The 23,684-nt window shown below is 34.5% G+C and overlaps 3 protein-coding genes across 3 annotated transcripts; 1 reads left to right on the forward strand and 2 right to left on the reverse strand.

The window, feature by feature from the left end:
* The first annotated feature begins 3,409 nt into the window (after nucleotides 1-3,409).
* On the forward strand, nucleotides 3,410-5,626 carry LOC134237384 (uncharacterized). Its single transcript, XM_062719493.1, has 3 exons — nucleotides 3,410-3,553; nucleotides 3,644-4,715; nucleotides 5,229-5,626. Exons 1-3 carry the CDS (start codon nucleotides 3,410-3,412, stop codon nucleotides 5,624-5,626), a joined length of 1,614 nt encoding a protein of 537 aa, XP_062575477.1.
* On the reverse strand, nucleotides 5,069-7,109 carry LOC134237382 (putative ATP-dependent DNA helicase Q1). Its single transcript, XM_062719491.1, has 2 exons — nucleotides 6,296-7,109; nucleotides 5,069-6,177 (listed from the first exon to the last, which is right to left on the reverse strand). Exons 1-2 carry the CDS (start codon nucleotides 6,435-6,437, stop codon nucleotides 5,627-5,629), a joined length of 693 nt encoding a protein of 230 aa, XP_062575475.1. The 5' UTR covers nucleotides 6,438-7,109; the 3' UTR covers nucleotides 5,069-5,626.
* A 1,770-nt stretch (nucleotides 7,110-8,879) lies between these two features.
* LOC134237383 (angiopoietin-2-like) lies at nucleotides 8,880-17,031 on the reverse strand. Its single transcript, XM_062719492.1, has 2 exons — nucleotides 16,305-17,031; nucleotides 8,880-9,097 (listed from the first exon to the last, which is right to left on the reverse strand). Exons 1-2 carry the CDS (start codon nucleotides 16,939-16,941, stop codon nucleotides 8,880-8,882), a joined length of 855 nt encoding a protein of 284 aa, XP_062575476.1. The 5' UTR covers nucleotides 16,942-17,031.
* Nucleotides 17,032-23,684: the final 6,653 nt, after the last annotated feature.

The following is a 23,684-nucleotide window of genomic DNA, read 5'->3' on the forward strand; positions in this document are numbered from 1 at the left end:
AAATGTAGGAGAAGTTCAGGGAAGAAGGGGCTTTTTGTATAAAAAAACGTCATTTTTCGACCCCCATTTGATCCCCCGGGGCAAAATCAAAATTCCGAAACCTTACTGCACATCTACATGACACCCCCAACCATCTCCCAAAGGATGATTAAGCTACTGTGTAAAATGTAAGAGGAGTTCAGGGAAGAAAAGTGTGACGGACGGACGGACGGACGGACGGACGGACATGAGTAACAACAATATACCCGAACTTTCTTTCGAAAGTGCGGGTATAATGACATAAAAACACAATATTGATTTGCGTTAAGAAATATGCAGGGGATTTTTTCCATCATAAATCTTCTTCTCAAGAACAGCAAGGGCATTCTTGTCCCCCATTTTGGGGAAAGGGAGGGGACACTAAATCTCATTTGTCTGTCAGTCTGTCCATCTTATTGACAGCTAGTATGTGCATCTGTCACAATAAATTTAACCTTGGTCATAACTTTTGAATGATAAGAGATAGTGCTTTCATATTTCACATGCACATTACCACAAAACTTTCTAAATATACTATGATTTTTTAACCCAAGTGAGACCTTGACCTTAAAGTTTTACCTACTTTCCAAAAAATAACATTTTAAATTGATCATTTTGAAGGAGAAAAGAAAGGGCATTCAAATTTAAATGTTTATTACATGTGAAAAGACTTTTCTAAATATATCATGACTTTTGACTCTGTGACCTTGACCCAGAAGTTTAACCTACTTTTCAAAAATATTATATTGTATATATAACTTTTGATTCAAAAGAGATAGGACTTTCATATTTGACATGTACATTACCTGCAACAAAATGTTTCAGAGCATGCTATGATTTTTCCCCTTTGACCCAATTTTCAAAAATTGATATATGATAGGGGTGCATATTTGACACACAATCTGCCATAAATTATGGTATCTCATTCACTAAAACACAGAAAGCAGAGGACCACAATTCTTTGAATTTGCTTGTATAATCTTGATAGATGGAAACATGCTCATATAATGTAGATTCAAGTTTTTTATGCCACACCATGATTAGGAATACATGTATAGTTTTTGTCATGTCCGTCCTCCACCCTTCCATCTGTCTTTCCATCGGGCTCAAAGAAACTTTCTAGATATTTTTATCAAAGTTCATATGTTGATGCATACTGATGTAAATATCCAACTGCAGCAATATTTTTTGACTTTGACTTTTCCTTTGACCTTCACATAACTTTTCTTTAAATTAGTGTTTAGCTTTATTTTAAAGAAACCATTCAAGTTGTGTTATAAAACTTCACCTGATGATACATACTGATGTAAGCTTTACGATGCTTCACTCTTTTTTACCTTAACCTTTCCTGTGACCTTGACCTCACTTTTCTAAAATTAATGTCTAGACCAGTTTTGAATAAACAATTCAAGATATATTTATCATACTTCATATGCTGATACATACTGCTGAGAGCTATTAATACGTCAACTTATTTTCACCTTGAATTTTCCTTTGACCTTGACCTCACTTTTTAAAATATCATTTTTGGACACCATTACACCCCCCAGGGCAAAATCAACATTCCAAAACCTTACTGTACATCTACATGACACCACCAACCATCTCCCAAAAGATGATTAGGCTACTGTGTAAAATGTAAGAGGAGTTCAGGGAAGACAGGGCTTTTTGCATAAAAAACATCATTTTTCGATCCCCATTTGATTCCCCGGGGCAAAATCAAAATTCCGAAACCTTATAGACTGGTATTGCCTGTCTTTAGCGTACGCAGGAAAAGACAGGTGATCACCGCCATTAAAGCCAGGGATTCCTGGCTTGAGTGACGCGCCATCTATCGCCGCTGCTCTACGACACAGCATGGGAAGTAATCACATAATAAAGCTATCTGCTGACTCAGTGGGTGAGCTTTAAACCGATTTATGTTTCCTGCGGTAATTAAATATGTCAATTCTAATAAACAAAACTTGTTTGCAGAGTTGCTGCAGTTCTATTTTATCCAATTAATGTATGTCATGTAAGGTGATAGGGGCTTGCTGATCTGTTATATCACGCCTGAAAATTTAGAATAAATTCAGCTAAGTGAAATGTCTTGTACATAGGCCTAGTATGAAATGTTTAACACTCCTGTGAAACAAAAATCTGAAAAAAGGAATATTTGTATTGTATGTGGAAATATTAGTGATCGTGTTAGATTAATTGAATACAAAACAAATACAGATATTGGTCTAAAAGAGCTGTTAAAAAAGTATGGCGGTATAAGTGTTGAAAGCGGAATACTTTGTAGAAATTGCTTTCAAAAATTAATTAACTTGGACAAAAAATGTCGAGAGTTCTATGATTTGTGTCAGAAAAACTATGTGGGTGTGTATAGTAGAGGAAAGAGGGTAGCCTCTTCTCCTGCAAATGACACAAGAAAAAGGAGCGATAGAAAAGACACTCCAGTTAAAGCCAGAAATCGGTTGTTTCAACTTTCGTTTAAAGCTGATGAAAACCCCAACGATTCATCTTCTGGTAAGTTTATCTTCCATAGATTAAGATTTAATTAGCGAGAATAATAAAACGATAAAAAAAACTGCTTACACAGATATTTTTCTGTGTTTTTTTTCGACGTGCAGCAAAATATATATATTTATATAAAATTACGTACACTTCAGGTGGTTCATATGCAGTCCTATATGAAAAGAGTTTTACGGATATTCCATCAGCAGGTACTGCACCAACAACAGTCCAATATACTAATACTAGTAAATCAACACCTGCTAAACAATTTGAGGACCAGGTACAATCTACCTGTTGTAAAAATGAAGATGAATCCTCTTTCAATTTGCATATTTTCAAAGAAATACATTCTTATGCTAAGAGTCCTCTTCAAACAAAAAAGAAGTCCTCGGATCAATGCAGAAAAAAGTCTTTGAATTTAGATTTACAAAGCAATGCTCAAATTCATTCATATGCAAAGCCACAGTCTACTGGAAAAACAGCAGCCAAGAAGACAACGAGATCAAAAAACAAGGCACAAAAATATAATAGTATATGTTCAGACATAAGCAGTCTCATGAAATCATACAGTCCATTACACCAAGAAAAACTACAGGAAAAAGACAGAGAAATCCTGTTAAGGTCATGTCTCTATGAAACTACAGACAATCTTGTTTCAAAAATCCTTTCTATTGAATACTTGAGGAAGAATGTAGTACATCATTTATCTCAAGAAATTAGTGAAACCGCAAAGCATATGAATAGAAGAAAACATTTTTATGTCAGCAAATTAATGGAGAAGAATTTTGAAGATCTGAAAAATGTAAATTGGTTTTCGATTGTGGAGGAGTTATTAACATTCTTCCCAGACCTGTTTGTATGTCTTCTGTCCATCTTACTAGAGCCACACCAAATGTCTTCATATATGCAAATAGAGAGAGTTGTTCCAAGACTTGGAATGGTTTATGGAGTTCTCATGCAAGGACGAAACAAAGAACTAAGCCTTGTTCAAAGAATGATGTCTCTTCTGCTGTTTGACAATATTTGTGATCAAAAGGTAATGTCTAAATGTATATGAATTTAATATAATTTTTCCTAATTCAATTATACAAAATATCATATGTTTAATCTAATATATTTTCACCAGGTTTTTGATAGACTACAACCTGTAGGAGTGTGTATTGGATACGAGAGAAGCTTGAAAGTAATACAAAACTTTGGGGGAAAGTATAAAGAGCAACTAATTGAAGAAATTCAGAACAACAAAACCATCCGCATCGTGGGCGACAATATCAACTGGACAGTTGGTGTGCATGATCAAAGACAAGACAACAGAGGCCATATGCAGCATGCCTTTGGATCCGCCGCAATTGTTCAGAATATCTCATTTGATCATCTTTCAAACATATACCCACAGCGAGATTTTTGTTCCACACCAGTTCAAGCATTTTTACCATCTCCTGAAGATAACGAAGTTTTAACCAGGGACTATACGATCATTTCTGCCAGGGTCATGTTAAAACACTTGCCATATTTTCGCCAGTTTCGAGATATTGTTCCTACTTATATTAGTCAACCAACCTACCCTGAGCTTCAGCAGAAGTCTAAAGTCATCCCACTTCCAGTGCTTTACAAAAATGAACAGAGTTATAAGGATGTTGTAGATATATTAGAATTTTATGAAGATCTTGTTCTGGATGTTTGTCGAAAATGCAACAAAGATGAGAATGATTTTTTCATTCATGTAGGAGGGGATCAGTTGACGAGAGAAAGGTTTTCTGGGGCAAAGGCCATGAGGGCTCATGAAGATGAGCGGAAAGATCGTTTTGAGAACATAAGTCCCATTACATTTGAACTTTTCCACATGCAAATGAATTTCCTGAAAATGGCATTCAAAATTTTATACAAAGAGAACAGTGTTGGTGATAGGGGAACATTAAGTCATTTGAAAAATATTATTTCCAGAACAAACGTAAATGAAAATATCAACACCCACTATGATGCAGACAAGGACTTTTTTGTCTCTGTTGTTGATATGTATATAGTAGAATGTGTTCTTGAGTATTTTGGAAAGCCAGATGTCAATTCCGCTCCTTCTAAACACATTTTACCCGAATTTGCTGACGACGAAATAAAAAGGTGTTGGTTTTTTAATGAAGTTGGAACAATGCTGAAGAACGAAATTAAGACAATGAATATGGGTGAACAGGAGGTTGAAGGTATATATATTTTTATTTACAACAACATCAATATAAATAATATGAACTCATAATAAATTTTTAAAAAATATTAGGGGAAAAAAAACAAGCCAATCACATTTAAAATTTATCTTTTTTTTAGTGGAAGGAGAAGTGCAGATGATTCACATCAAGTAAGCAAATGGTAAAGAAACAAAGATATCGGTGTTAAAACGAAAAACCCCAGAAAATACCAAAGTCGACAAAGTACAAAATAATCCCGACGAGTCTTAGAACTTGGATTAGTCTTTAAAGATTGGCTCGGGTTAAGCGGCTTTAAACAACATGGATTAGTCTGTAAAGATGCCGAATGATTTCTGTAAAATGCCGATCGGGGCCTCTGTCTCTTAAGAAATACCATGCTCATATTTAAAAGTAACAACAATCTATCAAAATATGCATATGAAATCATGAGATTACTTGTACATCAAACGTGTATCCTATCTGAGAAAGCTGCAAACGAAGAATTTTACGGTTTATTTGTCAACACATCAGGACAAGTAAACGGACATATTCCAGCAGACAGGAGGATGGAATACTTAGTTAAACAAATAAAAGAACATATCAAGCATATGTTCTCCAACAAAACTGAAAGAAATGTTAGGAACAGGTCTAGTGCCATATCAAGCATCAGAGAAATTGCTGAGCATTATGATGAAATCTCAGGTGTTGTCGAAAGATCAAAACGACATTCCGACAAATCAGCTGTTGGTGACGAACTGTCAATTCTAAATGAACTGAGAGAGGTTAGACCTTTTTCGTTTGAAGAAGGGCGCCAACACGAACAGTTCTCCGATATCCAGGCTTCCTCGTCTACAAATATTAATGTAACCAACTACCACCGTTGGATAGAAAATAAAAAGCTCCAGTTTTCCGTTGAATATGGAAATTAATTAGATTTCACTTACGTTCTGTATGATTTCATATATGTTGCTCAAAAAATGAGGTTGCAAGTGACTAAACTTCTGCTTTAAACAATCCTCACTTTCAAAATCTTCAGTTGAATTGACAAGATCTGTTAACAATGATTTAGAGAGACCAGTAAATACATCTGGGTTTGGAATATCCAATTGACTGTTTTCAGCATCAAAATACGCACTTAGAACTTCGACAAGTAATGTAGAATTTTTAGTTTTACGACTTGATGCTTGCGATTCCATTGCTACGTCATTTTCTATTTTATCAGCAATGGCGACAATACAATTGTCACATTGGCATTTTAGCTCACAAACATCGCAACATGTATGCGGTGTCATATTTTGTTCATAAGAAAATCCAAAGTGGTCAGTAAGAAATTTTCGCCTGCATGTTTTTAGCGCGCAAAACTGTTTGACTTCTTCTTTCATGTTTTTGACGTTGCTTCGTATGTCACTTGCGTTATAAAACAGAGTTGCGATGCACTGGGCCCCATCTCTCCCACCTCTTCCTATCTCCTGCAAGTACGCTGTAATCAAGAATCATACTAACTAATAAGAAATTTTTAATTTAGTTACTTATCTGTTAAATATTTGTCTGTTCATATACTTGAATAATATACAATTATGTTTTTAAGATAAACGTACTTTCCAGTGATGATGGGGGACCGAAATGTATGATTCGCCGAATATTTGGTGCATCTGTTCCCATGCTGTATGCCTCTGTAGCAAATAGAAGTTTCAGTTGGCTAGAGGGGTCACACATTTTGTGAACTGTTTTCTCCTTCATCTTAAAAAAAATTGGGAAAATATGTATAGTTGATGGCTAAAGAGAATTTTTTAAATGTGTTCATTTTTATGTGAATTAAAATAAAAACTAGTTTTAAAATACCTTAGTGGTGCTTGGTGCATGATATTGTGAAACTGCATTCATCACTTGAGAAACATCTTCAAGGGATAGTTTCATTGCCTCCCTTCTTACTAGCTCAAATCCCATAGCACAGTATTTAAGCTTACTGTAAACAATTGTTCTGTCAAAGTTTTGAAATTGTAGACAGAGCTCAGAAATCACTGGTTTCAAAGATGTTTCAAAGGATTCTTCTGCTGTGTAATGTCCACCTGTTGATGCACACCTTTTGGAGACATTTAGTTTTATGTTGGCGCGAATAGTATTACTTGAAATTGTGTGGAAATTTTTGGACATGCATAAATTCTCTGCAATTTCTTTTTGCATTTTAACCGTTGCAGTGGCCGTCAGGGCTACGAATTTAGCATTTGGAAAGAGGGACCTAAACTTTGAAATTTGTGAAAATTGTGGTCGAAAATCGTGCCCCCAGCTCACAACACAATGAGCCTCGTCAACTACAATGTGTGCTATATCCTTGTATTTATTTCGAAGAATTTTACAAATTGTTTTTTCCATAATAAATTTTGGGTGCCCCATGATGTAAACAGCCTTTCCATCGAAGAATCGTTTAACTCTCTCATTTTCAGATTCTGTGCTTGGTTCTAAAAAAAATAGATACTTGGTAATTATTTTTTAACGAGTCTCATAGAGAGAGAGAGAGAGAGAACCATATACCTTTCTTCTCAAGATCCTGTATTAATTTCCCATCTATTGTTACTGCCCTGTCTCCTAATTTTGCGGATTGTTCCTCTATGATGGAATTCAGCGGTGAAACAATTATAATCTTGGTATCAAATATTTTGGGCAGCATCTCGTAAATCAAACTTTTTCCGTAGCCCGTCGGTAAAACAACAACGGTATCGTTCGTCAAAGCACTTTTAATACTTCTTCCTTGCAAAGGCTTTAGAAAATTTAATGTTAAATGTCTTTCACAATTTATTTCTGCCAATGCAATTTTCGAACGCAAAGAAAACTCGAGGTAACGATAATCATCCATAATACATGTAATATAGCACTCTATGATCTGTTTTGGTTTCCCCGAGGTATTTAAATTCTACGTCAGCGAGAGTTTTTATCAGCCAATGAGCGCGGCCGGTAGAGGGCTCTTTACATTACTGATCACCTGTCTGTATATCGGATATCAGACAGGCAGGCCAGTCTAGAAACCTTACTGCACATCTACATGACACCACCAACCATCTCCCAAAAGATGATTAGGCTACTGTGTAAAATGTAAGAGGAGTTCAGGGAAGACGGGGCTTTTTGCATAAAAAACATAATTTTTCGACCCCCATTTGACCCCCCGGGGCAAAATCAAAATTCCGAAACCTTACTGCACATCTACATGACACCACCAACCATCTCCCAAAAGATGATTAGCCTACTGTGTAAAATGTAAGAGGAGTTCAGGGAAGACGGGGCTTTTTGCATAAAAAACGTCATTTTCGACCCCAATTTGACCCCCCGGGGCAAAATCAAAATTCCGAAACCTTACTGCATATCTACAGGACACCACCAACCATCTCCCAAAAGATGATTAGACTACTTTGTAAAATGAAAGAGGAGTTCAGGGAAGACGGGGCTTTTTGCATAAAAAACGTTATTTTTCGACCCCCATTTGACCCCCCGGGGCAAAATCAAAATTCCGAAACCTTACTGCACATCTACAGGACACCATCAACCATCTCCCAAAAGATGATTAGGCTACTGTGTAAAATGTAAGAGGAGTTCAGGGAAGACGGGGCTTTTTGCATAAAAAACATCATTTTTCGACCCCCATTTGATTCCCCGGGGCAAAATCAAAATTCCGAAACCTTCCTGCACATCTACATGACACCACCAACCATCTCCCAAAAGATGATTAGGCTACTGTGTAAAATGTAAGAGGAGTTCAGGGAAGAAAAGTGTGACAGACGGACGGACGGACGGACGGACGGACGGACGGACGGACATGAGTAACAACAATATACCCGAACTTTCTTTAGAAAGTGCGGGTATAAAAACTATTGTACATAAAAAAAAACAAGACATGCTACTAATGAAAAAGTTCTTGAACAAGAATTTTAGCTTTTAACGTACGTTTCTCGCAAGTTCTACATATCATACGTAAGATCATGAGTAAGATTATTATTTTTGTAATAAATCTGTTATATTGTAAGTCCACTCTAACAGGGGTGTTTACTCCTCTTAGGCAAATGACTCCACCTCCGGTGTTTCCAGGCATCCATGTTTTGTCATGTTCACGATTTCTTTAACTTTCACTGGATTTATTATATCGATCACTATTCATTATCTTTTACTTTCAAACTGACTTTGACAAAGTACTCAAAGAAATAAAATATTGTAGTGAAAGGAAATTCCTTGAGAGTGTATTATTTTCTTAACTTTATAACAAGCTATACTTACCGTCCACCCTCCTCCATCTGTACTCATATCACAGTAAACAAGCTTTTCTTCGAAGGCAATGAATACTGTGTATAATCCATCTTTTTCAAACGTACCCGGGAATATTTGTAAAATTTCCCAGCAATTCTTTGAAAGCACTAAAATATATGTAGATGAATGTACTTTGAGCAATGATGGATATGGAAATAAAATATTTCTCTTTTATTGTAAGTTTTGAAAGAAGGATATGGAGATAACGAACAGTAATCAATCTCAACGTCCTGACAAGGTCATTGTATCGATCATAGAACTTACGAAATGGTGACTTCAAACGAGACTGTTTATATTCTTGTTTTATCAACTTGCTTGTCAGTAATTTACCTAGTTTTAGAAATTGTTCATAGGTAGAGCATGCTCTTCCGTATCGAATCAACTGAGATATATACACGCCGTATGCAGGTGATGAGGGTATATTGCTGCATAAGTACGGGAAATTGACGAAAGAAAAGTTCAAGTCATCACATTTATCACAGAGCTTGGTTTTTAGATTACCATTAACTTCCTTTTCAAGTAAAATGTACAAGTATGAAACGGATGTGCCATTATGATATCTTTTATCTCAATCTCACCAGGATATATCGCATCGACATAGAAATGGAAATAACCATTGTTAATTGACAATACGTCGTCGATATATCTAAATGTCGAGTTGAAGGCCACAGTAAGCGTATTCTTCTTTTCACGCATAGGATTTTGCACAAATTTTGCGTCATATGAATATAAAAATAGGATTGGAATTCAAGATGGCGTCTAGTGTCGACGTTTAGTCTCGGTCGAGAGGAAAAAACGGGGGTATGTTGTATTTCTGTGTGTGAAAATTGATAACTCACTAATATATCATTTCGCAAAGCTGTCACAGATGAATTGATATAAAAATAACTTCAGTAAAAACTACATTGACAAAGTTAAAAACCAAAACATTCTGTGCTTTTGTGCTTTTGTGTGAGATGAACTCATGTCAAGTTCCAACAATAGTGGTAATAACAAAAAATCCAAAAAATCAAAACGAAAACTTAGCAGTCCATCTGAAAATCAGAACAAAACATCTCGCAGAAGGTTTCTGTCTACATCTCTCCCAGATCTGAATTCTTCAAACAATTCTGGTAAACAGGGCAGTATGGACAATATGAATGATAATTCTGAGATTACCACTTTCTCAAAATCGTCGACTATTGTACCTGAGGATTCATCTGTAAGTGCTGCTGTAAGTGTTAGTCAAGCAGACTCTTATTCCTCAATTACAGAGCCCACCCCCATTGCCCAAACCCCCCTCATTCAATCCGAGGGACAAACATACAGTTTACCAGGCCTGATTTACTCAGCTGTGTGTGATCAAAATGTTATGTCTCAGCTGGTCCCCGTATTGGTAAGTGCTATAACACCAACCATAGAAAAGGCTGTACAATCAGTTTTCAACCAACTAAACTTGACAATAGCCAAACAAGCTGAAGAAATCAAGAACTTAAAACATCAGCTAAAGGAGGCAGACAAAACAAATGCCAATCTCCAAAACCAAATATGGGATCTAGAAACATCACTCGACGATCTAGAGCAGTATGGCAGGAGGACCTCTCTTAGGTTCCATAACTGTCCAGTGCCAGGCCAAACGGGCAACTACTTAGATACTGATGAAATGGTGAAAGATCTATGCAAATCCAAATTTAACATTGACATAAAAGAGGACGACATTTCTCGATCCCACCCTATCGGTAAACCCAATGCCAACGGAAACATTCAAATCATTTGCAAATTCAAAAACTGGAAAGTAAAAAACAAAATTTATTCTGCAAAACGAAAACTCAAGGGCACGCCCTTATTTGTTACCGAAGACCTTACCAGGTACCGACAGAGCATTATTCACGAACTGTCCAAAGCGAAACAGGCAGATGCTATACACTCATACTGGACGAATGATGGTCGCATTTTTGTAAAGATCGAGAAGGAGGGCGAGAAACATTTGATCCGTACCTTCAATGACCTTGACCTTATTGCCCCAGGTGCGGAATCTGAGTATTAGAATATACAGGGATGATTCTGTTTGGGTTTTTTTTTTTCCTTTGATAGACTCAGTTATGTTTAGCCGCTATTCTTAATGCAAGACAGTTGAATTGTATTTTATTGCATATAAAATAATGATTTTGTAAACTTTCACTGCATATTACAGTAACGTTATAAAGTGTTCCCCTTAATTTTTTCCTTCAAAGGGTCTAAATCATGCTGTTCTTACATGTAGCAGTATGTGTATCAGTGTACATATGTTTTTCAACGATGGACCGAGTAGCTGTCAATAGGCTTTTGGTTTTGCCTAGTGACTTGTTCTGTTCTTTTTTGTTTTTTGATTTCTTTTTTATTTCTTTTTACCTAAACTTTTTTTCAATGTTTTTTTGTTTTTATTTTTAACCAAAGGTCATAGAAATAAAATTGCACGTTTTCTTATTATATGTCTCCTTGCGGCTGGTTCAAATATTGCTCAACATTGCTCTTTATGTTTTGATAATGGCTAATACAATAGAACAATATCGAGCCGCAATCGGACTTTTCTATTGTAAATGTAGATGTACATCAAAATCACTGCTATTCTATGTTCTACGATTTCATGATTTTGTTTATTTTTTTATTGAGCGTCTTAAGTACATTTTACAAAATACCAAACGTTTACTGTCAAAAGGGGCACAAGAAAAATTTTTTTTTTCAATTATGTGTTTCAAATTATGTATTTCCTTTTATTGTTGTCAGGCGACATAGAGACAAATCCGGGACCATCTCAAAGTACCCAATCCACACTGGACATTTTTCATTTAAATGTAAGAAGTATTAGAAACAAGTTTGATAAGTTTCTTAGTATTGTATCAGATTACGATATTTTATGTTTCACAGAAAGCCATCTTGATGCTAACATTTTAAACGAAGACATTCCTATTGACGGATTCAGCTCAATTTTTTGTAAAGATAGGAACTCTTATGGGGGCGGTGTAATAATATATGCATCTGACTCTTTGCGCACAAATAGACGCCCTGATCTTGAACCTTTGAACCTAGAATGTATATGGGTAGAAATAAGCGATCCTACCTGCAATATCCTGCTCTGTTGTGTGTATCGACCTCCTAACTCCGATAATTCTTTTTGGAAAAAATTCGAATGGTCTCTTGAAAAAGCTGTTGATATATCCGATAGAATCTTAGTCATAGGTGACCTAAATGTAAATTTTCTAAATCTCCAAATCACACATGTAGTCAATGAAATTCTTTTAAAATATTCCTTCCAAAACACGGTATGCGACGCAACTAGAGTCACGAAAAACACGAAATCTCTCATAGACCCAATTCTTGTCAGCGAAAACTTACATGCCGATGTACTGGACTCAGGGACAATAGACGTAGAACAATCTCTCAGCGATCACAAAGGCACATACATATATCTTAAATCACATACAATACAAGCACAATCATATGATAGGAAAATATGGCAATATAAGAATGCAGATTTTGAAACACTAAACACACTTATACGCAATACAGATTGGAATATACTTATTAATGAAGCTAAAGATATAGATCAGGCGGAAAGTAATTTTTCAAAAAGTTTTTTAAATCACGTTAAAAATTGTATTCCTGAAAAAACAGTTACAATAAGGCCGAAGGATAAACCCTGGATGGATTCCGCTTTGCGAAGAACGATTCGTCAGAGAAATCGTGCAAGAGAAAAAGCTCACAAAACAAAAAAAGATTCAGATAAAAATAAGTTTAAAAAACTAGGTAATAAAGTAAACAACATGAAAAAAGTATGGCAAACTATTACAACAATATAGAGACCAATCTTATCGAAGCAAGTATCAAAAGTTCTAAAATTTATTGGAAATTATTAAAAGATGTTTTTAAAACTAAGGTTAGGTCCGAAATTCCACCGCTGGGGGAATATTATAGAAAATGGAAATATGCATATTAATTACAGCGATATTGACAAGGTTGAAGCGTTAAATAGATATTTTGTATCGGTTTCGGCTTCGCATGATGTCGAACCTGCATTACCAGCTTTTTCTTTATTATGTAATAGTGTTTTTAATAGTATTGAAATAGTTGAACAGGACATTATTGATATAATTTCTATTCTCCCAGTGAACAAGGCAATAGGACCTGACAACATTAGTCATAAAATGTTAAAAGCTACCATTTTTAGCGTCTCTTATCCTTTATGTATTTTGTTTAACAGATCTTTAAGAGAATGTGTATTTCCTACACAGTGGAAGGTAGCTAATGTACTTCCTTTATTTAAAAAAGGTGACCCATCATTATTATCAAATTATAAACCAGTCTCATTATTAAGCTGCGTTGGAAAAATTATGGAGCGAGTTATTTTTAAATATGTTTACAATTATTTTCATTCAAACAATCTTTTTTACAAATATCAAGCTGGCTTCTTACCAGGTCATTCAACAGTTTATCAACTTATTGAGACATTCGATTACATAGCTAAAGCTATGGATGAAGGAAAACACTGTTGTATGGTTTTTTGCGACTTGTCTAAGGCATTTGATCGGGTTTGGCACAAAGGTCTTCTCTTTAAGTTACAAACTTATGGTGTTAGTGATAAGTTATTATTATGGTTTCAAAGTTATTTAGATTTAAGGACACAAAGGGTATTGCATAGGAATACTATGTCTAGTTTTAGATCTTTACATGCTGGAGTTCCCCAGGGGTCTGTATTGGGACCACTTTTATTCTTGATATATGTCAATGATGTCGCTGAAAATATGTCTACCTTAAGCAGATTGTATGCTGATGATAATTCTTTACAGAAATGTTCAGAAAATGTACATGATATTCAATTAGGATTGAATAATGATTTAAATCAACTTGAGCGGTGGTCTAAACAATGGCTATTGAAATTTAATCCTACTAAAACCAAAGCTGTATTTTTTAGTACTAAGAAAAACGTAGATTTACCATTGCTAAAATTTCAAGATTGTAATTTAGATTTAGTATCATCACATAATTCACTTAGGTATTCTATTTTCAAACGACCTCACTTGGTCAGGGTACATTGATTCTATCGTAGCTAATGCATATAAAAAAATAGGTCAACTTAAAAAAATGCAGATTAAGGTCAGTGCAAAAACTTTATCTATTTTATATACTACTTTTATAAGACCTAAGTTAGAATATGCAACCGAAGTTTGGTGTGGGTGTTCTAGTCAAGATTCTGAAAAACTAGAAAAATTGCAACTTGCAACAGCAAGAATAGTCACTGGATTAACCTCATTGGCATCGCGAGATTCTCTCTATTTTGAAACTGGTTGGGAACCACTTGCTGTTAGACGAATGTCCAAAGTAAGAACAACTATGTACAAAATATTTCATAATATGGTACCCGGTTATTTGAAAGAAATATTTCCAAACATTCGATCACAAGAACCAAATTACGTAACAAGACAATCACAAAATTACTGTATCCCTAGGTGTAGATTAAATATTTATAAATCATCGTTTGTTCCAATGGCAATAAGGGAATGGAATTCTTTATCTCTTGAAACAAGACAATCCACTATAATTGGTTCCTTCAAAAAATGTATAAACTCTCAGAAAACACCTACACCGTCATTTTTTACTTTTGGTGATCGTTACTGGAGTGTAATTCATACTAGATTAAGACACAATTGTGTCCTAAATAAAGACTTATTTAGGTGTAATATTACTGACAGTCCACTGTGTACTTGCGGAAAAATAGAAGATGCATATCATTTCTTTTTTTTCTTGTGTGAACTACACTGCCCCAAGAAACGATTTGTTCAATGCTATTTTTAGAATGATAAATTTACGTATTGTAGACACTCATGTTCTATTATGGGGAGATAATTCGATCAGTATTTCTGAAAATGAAAGTTTATTTTTAAATGTGCAATTGTATATTAAGAGATCTGGTCGTTTTTGAGTAATGCTTTTAGATTAGTATGTCCATACTACATTAATTCAATTCTGTATAAGCATTGTCTATGTTAGATAATCTTATTGACCTTTGGTTCCTGTGTAAATTAATTTTGAACAATGTACTTTGTGTTACAAATTGTTTCAAAGGAGAGGACGTTCTAAGTTTTTAAGAACTTGTGTCCAATCCTTTTGTTTTAACAACAGAACAATAAAATATGTTCAAACCAAACCAAAAAAATAGGTCTGCAAATAACGGATCGCAATTGGTACTCATGGGAATTTCAATTAAATGAATCGTTGGAATAACTGGTCTCCAAAAACTACATAGCTTATTTATTGTCAATCAGAAACTCAAGCATCTCTTTGATGTCAACTTCAGAGTACTTGTGTGCAACTAATCATTTACAAAAAATGATTAAGTAGATGAAGTATTGTGATATTTGAGTGCAAATTATGGTAAGATTCGGTGATGGAAGAGTCTCAGCTAAGTCAATCTGCACAGACGAAAGGTTTACATGTACTATTATTTACTGACTGATGAACGACAATAGTTTTCTTAAGATCTTGAGAAAAAATATTCAGTGGATGTAAATTGGTTTTTGAAACAAAGCTCATTAGTTGAAAAAAGTTTTGAGAACCTATAGTAATTTATCAATATAGCCTTTTCATAAGGTCAATTCATAGATATATCGACTTCACAAAATAATCTAACGAATATGTCCCTTCTGTTCGGTCAAACTTTTTAGACAACTTCACAGAAAAGCAAACTCATCATTGTTGGGGAAGTTGTCATCCAATCATATTGTAGAAAATCAAAATTAGCGACAAAACTTAAATGAAATTTTAAAGACTGGGTAGTACAAACTATACCCTGAGTATATAGCCTTGCTAAAGTGACAATTTTCAAACTATTGAAAACGATTATTTTTACTCTTTTAATTCTAATATATATATATATATATATATATATATATATATATATATATATATATATATATATATATATATATATATATATATATATATATATAATTTTACAATTACTTTAATTGCATAATACATTAATCTGCAGAGATTGGTGCATCAACCCCAACATATGTATAATGAGAATAATAAAACATAAAATATCTGTAAGTTTATCAAAAATTTCGGATAATTTTTTTTCTATAATGGTCTTAGTGCTACGAATTGTTATTTTAATTTTGCATGCTTAAAAATATTATGTTTGTTTGTTTGTTTTAATATCTCACATTTTTTCTTTACTCGATCACTTTTATATCCACAGTCTCTTGATAGTACGATAAATATATTCAAGAAATAAACTTCCTGTATTTTACCTTTGAATATAATTCCATGCTTAAATATAAAGAAATGCTATACCTTTTGACGATACCAATTTCAATTCATTCACATCCTCAGCATTCTCCTGTGTTTCATTGTAAGTAACCAAAATACTTTTTAACATGTCCTCTGTCTTTTCCACCCTCTCGACAAGGTTCACGCTGCTTTGTATTGTCACGTTCATTTCATTCATTTTCTCTTTGAGAAACTTAATTTCTTTTGTTAATACACGGTCATTATTTTTTAGGACAACAGTTTGATTTCTTTCATCATCTTCAAGTTCTTTCATTTTTCTGAGATTGCTTTTAAAAGTGATAGTTTGAGATTCATTCAAGGTTTTGATTTTTTCCAAAGTCATATTTTTATTGTCATTTACTGACCCGTGTATCGCTTTTAATTGCTCTTGAAGTTTGACATTTTCATCCTTCATCACTTGGTATTTCATCTCCAAATTCTGTAAGTCTTTTGTCACTTCGCTAAGTTTCGAATTTATAACTTGACTATCAGTTTTCCTGTCGGTAGCATCCATCACTAAACTTTGTATTTTTTGTACCATAGAAAAGCGCACCAAACTCTCCTGATTTAGAATGTCCCGTAATACATTTGACGCTTTGTCGGTTACGGTGTTAGGCAACAAACCATTTTTATTAGAACTTTCGTCTTCAGTTAAAGGCATAAGGGCAAATAATCTGTTAAAGTGCAAAGAGAGAATAATGCATAGTACTTGTAGAATCCCCACTTTTGCAGTGGCAAATAATGAATAAAGAAACTGCTTTAATACATTGTAGCACTGGGCGTTGACGATCTAATTAAGAATTACAAGTACTTAGAATTTGTTGTTTTTTCCGCCGAAAAGATGGCATTGAAGGGTATATTCCGCCTCTACTTGCTTGTACGTAAAAGTAATTTGACTGCTGACTTCATTAGTCTCTAATGCATTTTATTTTCAATAAAAACTCCTGATTCTTAATATTAAAAAAACACTGATCCCCAGAAATAAAAATTATAGACCTTAATTTTGGCAAATTAGAAATTTGTTAAGATGGGATGATCCTTATTAATCTATTTTCTTATATATATTATGAATATTATTTAGCGATTGAGGGGCAATATGGAAATTATCTATCCTGCTATTTTCCGATCACGATACGGAGAAAACGGCGGGTTCAATCAATCGACATAGCGAAGCTTACTCCTTCACCCCTACTGATGTTATTGCGATTTAAATTCAAGACACGTGGTTTATGTTTGCCTTTTCAAGGGTTATAGGGTAGAACCGGTTTTGTAAATAAAATTGGCAGTAAACAGGAAATTGCTATAGTCTGTTTCTTCTGAAAACATGTCCTGTGAAAAATGTGTTTCCACACTCAAAGACTTTCATGATATTCAATAGAAATTGGTGGCTTAAGGGGGAGGGTATAACAATTAATACATCTTATCGTAGTTTACTGCAAAAATTACAGCTCACTAGCGACCGATAGGCTGGTAAAAAAATGTTATATCATCTACACTGACAAACCTAAAAGTTTGTTTGCTTTATATGGCTGTTGCTATTAATGTGCACAGAGGATCTTACCACGAGAAACTGACCAATTGTTGATTGAATACGTTTACGCCAAATACATGTTTACATATAACTTCGAACAGGTCAATCTATGATCATGTCAATGGAGTGCAAAATAAAAAAACAGTTCTTATGAACAAAATGCAAACATTAGAGACCACGAAAATATCACGAGCGTTTTTAATTTGTTGTTTACAAGAGAAAAATATGTTGAATAAAATGTTTACGTAGTTAGTATCAAGTTCAGAACTTCAGCACTTCAAGGGTAAGGAAAACGAGCAGCTTCTCGTATGCATTTAAATTGACAAAACACTTTTACATAACTATACCCGTGATCACGTGTGTTGGCAAGGGAATCCTCCTGACAATTGTATTCACCAATAGTACAATAAAGGAAATTATCAATGGTAAAATTCCTGTAGTTTTCGTATAGTAACCCATAATGCAATTCTCATTCATCTGTTTGTCATTTAAAGTCGCATTGTTGCCTCATTTGCTTATCTGACGCCAAAAAATGTAGTCCCGATTCCAATGCAAAATATTTATCGAAAAAGAAATTTTAATGCATGACAGAAGAAAATTGTATCCTAGAGAATACTTTTAATTTAAACTTGAATGAATTCAAGAAAGATCAATTGAAGTACATTTCTAAAGAATGATATTATAGGGTGGTGAAAACTAAAACGCAACATAACTTTTCTGTTTACCATGTCTCCACGTGCTAGGCACTTCCTAGCCACATTTCCGTGAATAATTTACCCTATCTCGCTGACGTCTTGCTAACTCTCGAAAGAGCCACTGTCAGAGCTACTCTGAACTCATCGGGTTTTATAATTTGCAGAACACCGAAATATAAAAGGTTCCGAACACATTAGTAGGGGTGTCCTTCATGGCACCTAATCCCACCTCTGATGTTTTAGAGGTCGTGTTTGTTCTGCTCCAACTGTGTATTGTTTAATGGACTTTTGAGCTTGAATACTGTTCGATATCTCCCAAAAAATTACATTTTCAAGTAGTACTTCAACTTATACCAATAGCGTCCTTTCTTAAAAGAAAATATTTACAATCACTGGTCAGTTTTAAATTATTTTTATATTCTCAAACATCAAAATGAATTTAAATTACCGTATAGTTTTATAGAGTATTATATAAGAGAAGTAGTGTAAATCAGACTTGGATAATTAAACTCCAAGGATTTTTTTAAAATGAACTTTTAGATAACTTAAAATCACAACATTTTATCAAAGTCAATAAAATCAAAACTTACGGCTTTTTAGCATTTTATACAACAATCCCCCACGATAAATTAAAGTCGAGACGTTTTTGACGTCAAAGGCAGTTGTTGTTCAATAAAAACACGTAAATATACTAAGCCTGTCAGTAATTATTTGCACAATTATTATATTAAGATATAATCTCCTTGTCCACAAAATAATGAAATATAAGGTATAATTCAAGCTCAAAATTTCATCAAACGGTATAAAAAAGGAACAAAGCAATCACGGACCTCCGTAACATCAGCGGTGGCATCAGGCCTGGGGGCAATAAAACTTAGATAAGCTCACTTTTGATCTCAGTCTCAAATTTACCAAAGGAATATCTAGTGGAAAGGTGAGATTACGATCAAAAGGGAGCTCGTCTAAATTTTATGGCCCCAGTTCCATATGCCACGGAAGATTGAGCACCCCCCGCTGACTTGTCACACACATCGTGTGCTCCTTGTCATAATTTGGAAATAACGGGAAAATCCGTCATCAATCAGTGTATAAATAATAGACTAACAATAAGTTGAAAAGCTTCTGTCAGCATTTGACTCAATGATACCGTAGATAACTAAATATTCGCGACCCCTTATTTTCTCGAGATTGCCATCGACTCTTTCGAAGACAAAATTTTCACGAAGTATGGTTTTTACTCTATATAATCTTAAGGAATGCTAATATACGAAGGAATAAATAAATTGCTGGAAAACCTGGTCTCCAAAATCCACTTAGATATTGTCAATCAGAAACTCAATCATATTTTTGATGTCAACTTAAGGAAACTTGTGTTTGCGATCAGAATGTATTTTCACAAAATGATTTTGCAAATGACCAATGACAGGTAAGTTAATTTACGAGTTCCACTTTTATTGAAAAAGCATTTGTCGATGATATTAAAAAGCCCGGACTTTAATCTATGGTTGGGACTGCCTGTGTATTAAGTTGAAAAGTCGTAAGTATCAAGCTGTTGATTTTGTGATTTCAAATTGCCCAAATGTACTTTGGAATTTTTGAGTATCCACATCTGATTCACACCACTTTTTGAATATATTGTTGCATGGTACTCTTGAAGGTTTTCCTTCAGGACAAATGTTTAAAAAAAATGCCTTTTTAAAAATTCAATTGATAATTTGTTTAAGTTTCACGGCGTGTGCTATTTGACTGCAGTTAATTTCATGTTGTTTTGCATAAAAGTTATACATGGTGATAAGATTTATCCACAACTGCCTTAAAGGGGACAATGGTAGCTGTTAATGTAACGGACAAGTCATTTATTCTTTACTTAAATGATTTGAAAACATTAAAACCACGACAACTTTTAAACAGAATAAGCCTGTTGATTTCACTCTCTTAATATTTGAAACCTTCGAAGACTGCATCCTCCCGTTCATGTATGAGATATGATAGGGGGTCCGCCATATCATTTCACATACAAAACTTCTCTGTTAACAAGCTTTATAATACTGATGAAATTAAACGTTCAAACGTTCCTTCACGTTCTACATATATAATGTACATTTACATTTAATCATTCGTGGAAATGGGCCTGGATGCCGAGTACGAGGGGTTATCAAAAAGTTCGTAGACTTGCGCTGTAGAATTAAAACCGCTTTAGATATATCAATGAATTTAAAAATATTTAGTAAGCATCATCTTTTCTATCTATAGAAAAAACCACAAATCATAAATCTTATTTTTTAATAAATTAATAATGTTTTTATAATCAATGGTTTGTCCAGGCGGCGCAACCTCGAAAATGACGTTTTTTCGCCCTCGGTCTTACTGAGAAAAACTCCATTGTTATGAACATTTGACATTAAAAAATCCTATTAATTCAGATTTGTGATGGGACGGTAAAATATGCAATTTTGACATCATTCGGTAAGTTCTATACAATTTTATCGTGCATTTTGTATTGAGTGTCTTAACAATTAAGGGCTTTAAAATGACGTTAAAAGGGGGAGGGGTTTCTTTTTCCAACATTCTATAAAATTTTGGGCATAAAAAAAACTGTTAAAGACCTAGGAACTGTTTTATCTGGCTACAGATAAATAAAATGCATCCAGGGGACTTATTTTTAATGCCAAAAGAGATTCAGAGAAAAAAGAAATGAACAGTTAATGTTAATTTGTACTCAAGGTGTGAAAAGTCAATCACGCCAAAAATGACGTTGATTATTTGTGGTAGATATTGAACTCTAAAAGCAAACTATGCTGACACAATCAAGCAAGGATCTCTCACAATGTATAAATTCATATGCAATATTTTATGCATTGAAAGCAGCTTTTCATGACATTATAAAGGCATACAAACAAGACGGGTTTTATTCAACTCCAGGAAAATTCATCAAGATAAGTGTATTAGGTAAAAGAATCGGACTTTGAAAAATATGACGTTTTAGGGCGTCATAAAATTAAACCTTTATGACACCTGATCCCACCTGTGATGTTTGGAAGGTCTGTGTTTGCTTTGCTCCTGTTTTGTATTGTTTTATGAACTTTGATATTGGATACTGTTCGTTATCTCCATATCCTTCATTTAAATAGACACCTTATAATGTTAATGTTACATAAACTAAACTTACCAATCCAGTAGTTTGTATAGAGGGATCCCCAAACCCTTGGTTAAATGATTTTTAATTCGATTTAATTTTTTTGAATGTAAGTGATTTAGGAACTTGATGTACTTATGTCATGAACACTGCAAGTTTTCCCTTGATTTAAGACAGTACAAACAACATTTTTTTTAAATTAAACAAGGGTGGTGGTAGTGGTAGGCAGGCCCGAGGCTCTGGTCCTGGATCTGCCTTTGATTAAGCGGCGTTTTTGCATTAGCAAGTTGCTGATGCTGCTCTTGGAAATATTCGTTCAACGAAGTACATGTATAGGTATTGCTCGAAAATACTAATGGTTTAAAATGGCAGAAAGATGGGAGGGAAAATGACATTTTATATAATTATAGCCCTTTCTTGTGATTGTCAATAAATGCACTAAATAAAGTATTTAAAATAAATCCTTTTATTATTTATCCAAAAAATTGTTGATCGTGAAAATATTTTGCTAATAAATGAATATAATTAGGGAAGATCTTCACAAATCCGTGCGTCCAAAAAATCTTACGACTAATCGTAGTCGTAAGACGGGCGTTAGAATTTTTCGTAAGATTTTGGTTATTCATGAAAAATCGCACGATTGACGTTACGTCAAAAGACAGTCGTTAGTTTACGTCTAGTCTTGGGTTGTCGTAAGTCTATAAATACTATATAAAATATCAACTCTAAAAATAAAATTAGCCACTGCGTTTACTTTATCATAAAGTATAAACAAAACGGAGCAGGGACTAATATTTCGGGTCAGCGCACATCTGTTGGAATCATTGACCAACAGAAAAATGATGCCGTTTTATACCGAGGAAGCAAAAAAGGGATGTCTACCATGAAACTATATATTATTAATGCAAAAAATATCAATATAAAAAGATAAAGAAAAAACAAGAGGCCCATGTGCCACATCGCTACCTGAGAAGCTTTGAACATTCCGTTCTTTACCAGATTCCCCCCTTGCTATACATATTGTGACCCCACCCTACCCAACTGATCATAATTTAAACAATTTGAAATCTACACTACCATAGGATGCTTTGATACAACATTGTAAAACTTTGACTCCCCATTATGGCCCCACCGTACCCGTGACGTGATTAGAACAAATTAGAATCTACACTATCCCAGGATGCTTCCACATAAGTTTCAGCTTTTCTGGCTCAGTGGTTCTTGAGAAGAAGATTTTTCCTATATATTTCTATGTAAAACTTTGATTCCCCATTGTGGCCCCGCCCAACCCCCGGGGATCATGATTTGAACAATTTAGAATCTACACTACCCCAGGATGCTTCCACATAAGTTTCAGCTTTTCTGGCTCAGTGGTTCTTGAGAAGAAGATTTTCAAGAATTTTTCCAATATATTGCTTTGTAAAACTTTGATCCCCCATTATGGCCCTGCCCAACCCCCCGGGGTCATGACTTTAAGAATTTGGAATCTACACTACCCCAGGATGCTTCCACATCAGTTTCAGCTTTTCTGGCTCAGTGGTTCTTGAGTAGAAAATTTTCAAAGATTTTTCCTATATATTGCTATGTATAATTTTGATTCCCTATTGTGGCCCCTCCCTATCCCCGGGGGTCATGATTTTTACAATTTAAAATCTGCACTACCATAAAAATGCTTCCACATAAGTTTCAGCTTTTCTGGCTCAGTGGTTCTTGAGTAGAAAATTTTCAAAGATTTTTCCTATATATTGCTATGTATAATTTTGATTCCCTATTGTGGCCCCTCCCTATCCCCGGGGGTCATGATTTTTACAATTTAAAATCTGCACTACCATAAAAATGCTTCCACATAAGTTTCAGCTTTTCTGGCTCAGTGGTTCTTGAGAAGAAGATTTTTAAAGATTTTTCCTATATATTGCTATGTAAAAGTTTGATTCCCCATTGTGGCCCCGCCCAATCCCCGGGGGTCATGATTTTAACAATTTAGAATTTGCACTACATAAGGATGCTTCCACATAAGTTTCAGCTTTTCTGGCAGAGTGGTT

Source organism: Saccostrea cucullata, unplaced genomic scaffold (genome assembly GCF_032062105.1).
Source record: "Saccostrea cucullata isolate Sc308-1 unplaced genomic scaffold, CSIRO_AGI_Scuc_v1 ctg5707, whole genome shotgun sequence".
Taxonomy (NCBI): domain Eukaryota; kingdom Metazoa; phylum Mollusca; class Bivalvia; order Ostreida; family Ostreidae; genus Saccostrea; species Saccostrea cuccullata.

What these genes read in the sequence shown, in the direction of transcription:
- LOC134237383 (XM_062719492.1), bottom strand. Translation starts at nt 16,941, where the DNA reads ATGCCTTTAACTGAAGACGAAAGTTCTAATAAAAATGGTTTGTTGCCT. An exon ending in GAAATTGGTATCGTCAAAAG is followed by an intron (nt 9,098 to 16,304) that starts GTATAGCATTTC and finishes CATATATTTTAG; the next exon opens with TGCTTTCAAAGAATTGCTGG.
- LOC134237382 (XM_062719491.1), bottom strand. Translation starts at nt 6,437, where the DNA reads ATGAAGGAGAAAACAGTTCACAAAATGTGTGACCCCTCTAGCCAACTG. An exon ending in TCCCCCATCATCACTGGAAA is followed by an intron (nt 6,178 to 6,295) that starts GTACGTTTATCT and finishes TCTTGATTACAG; the next exon opens with CGTACTTGCAGGAGATAGGA.
- LOC134237384 (XM_062719493.1), top strand. Translation starts at nt 3,410, where the DNA reads ATGTCTTCATATATGCAAATAGAGAGAGTTGTTCCAAGACTTGGAATG. An exon ending in ACAATATTTGTGATCAAAAG is followed by an intron (nt 3,554 to 3,643) that starts GTAATGTCTAAA and finishes TATTTTCACCAG; the next exon opens with GTTTTTGATAGACTACAACC. An exon ending in GGGTGAACAGGAGGTTGAAG is followed by an intron (nt 4,716 to 5,228) that starts GTATATATATTT and finishes TCAACACATCAG; the next exon opens with GACAAGTAAACGGACATATT.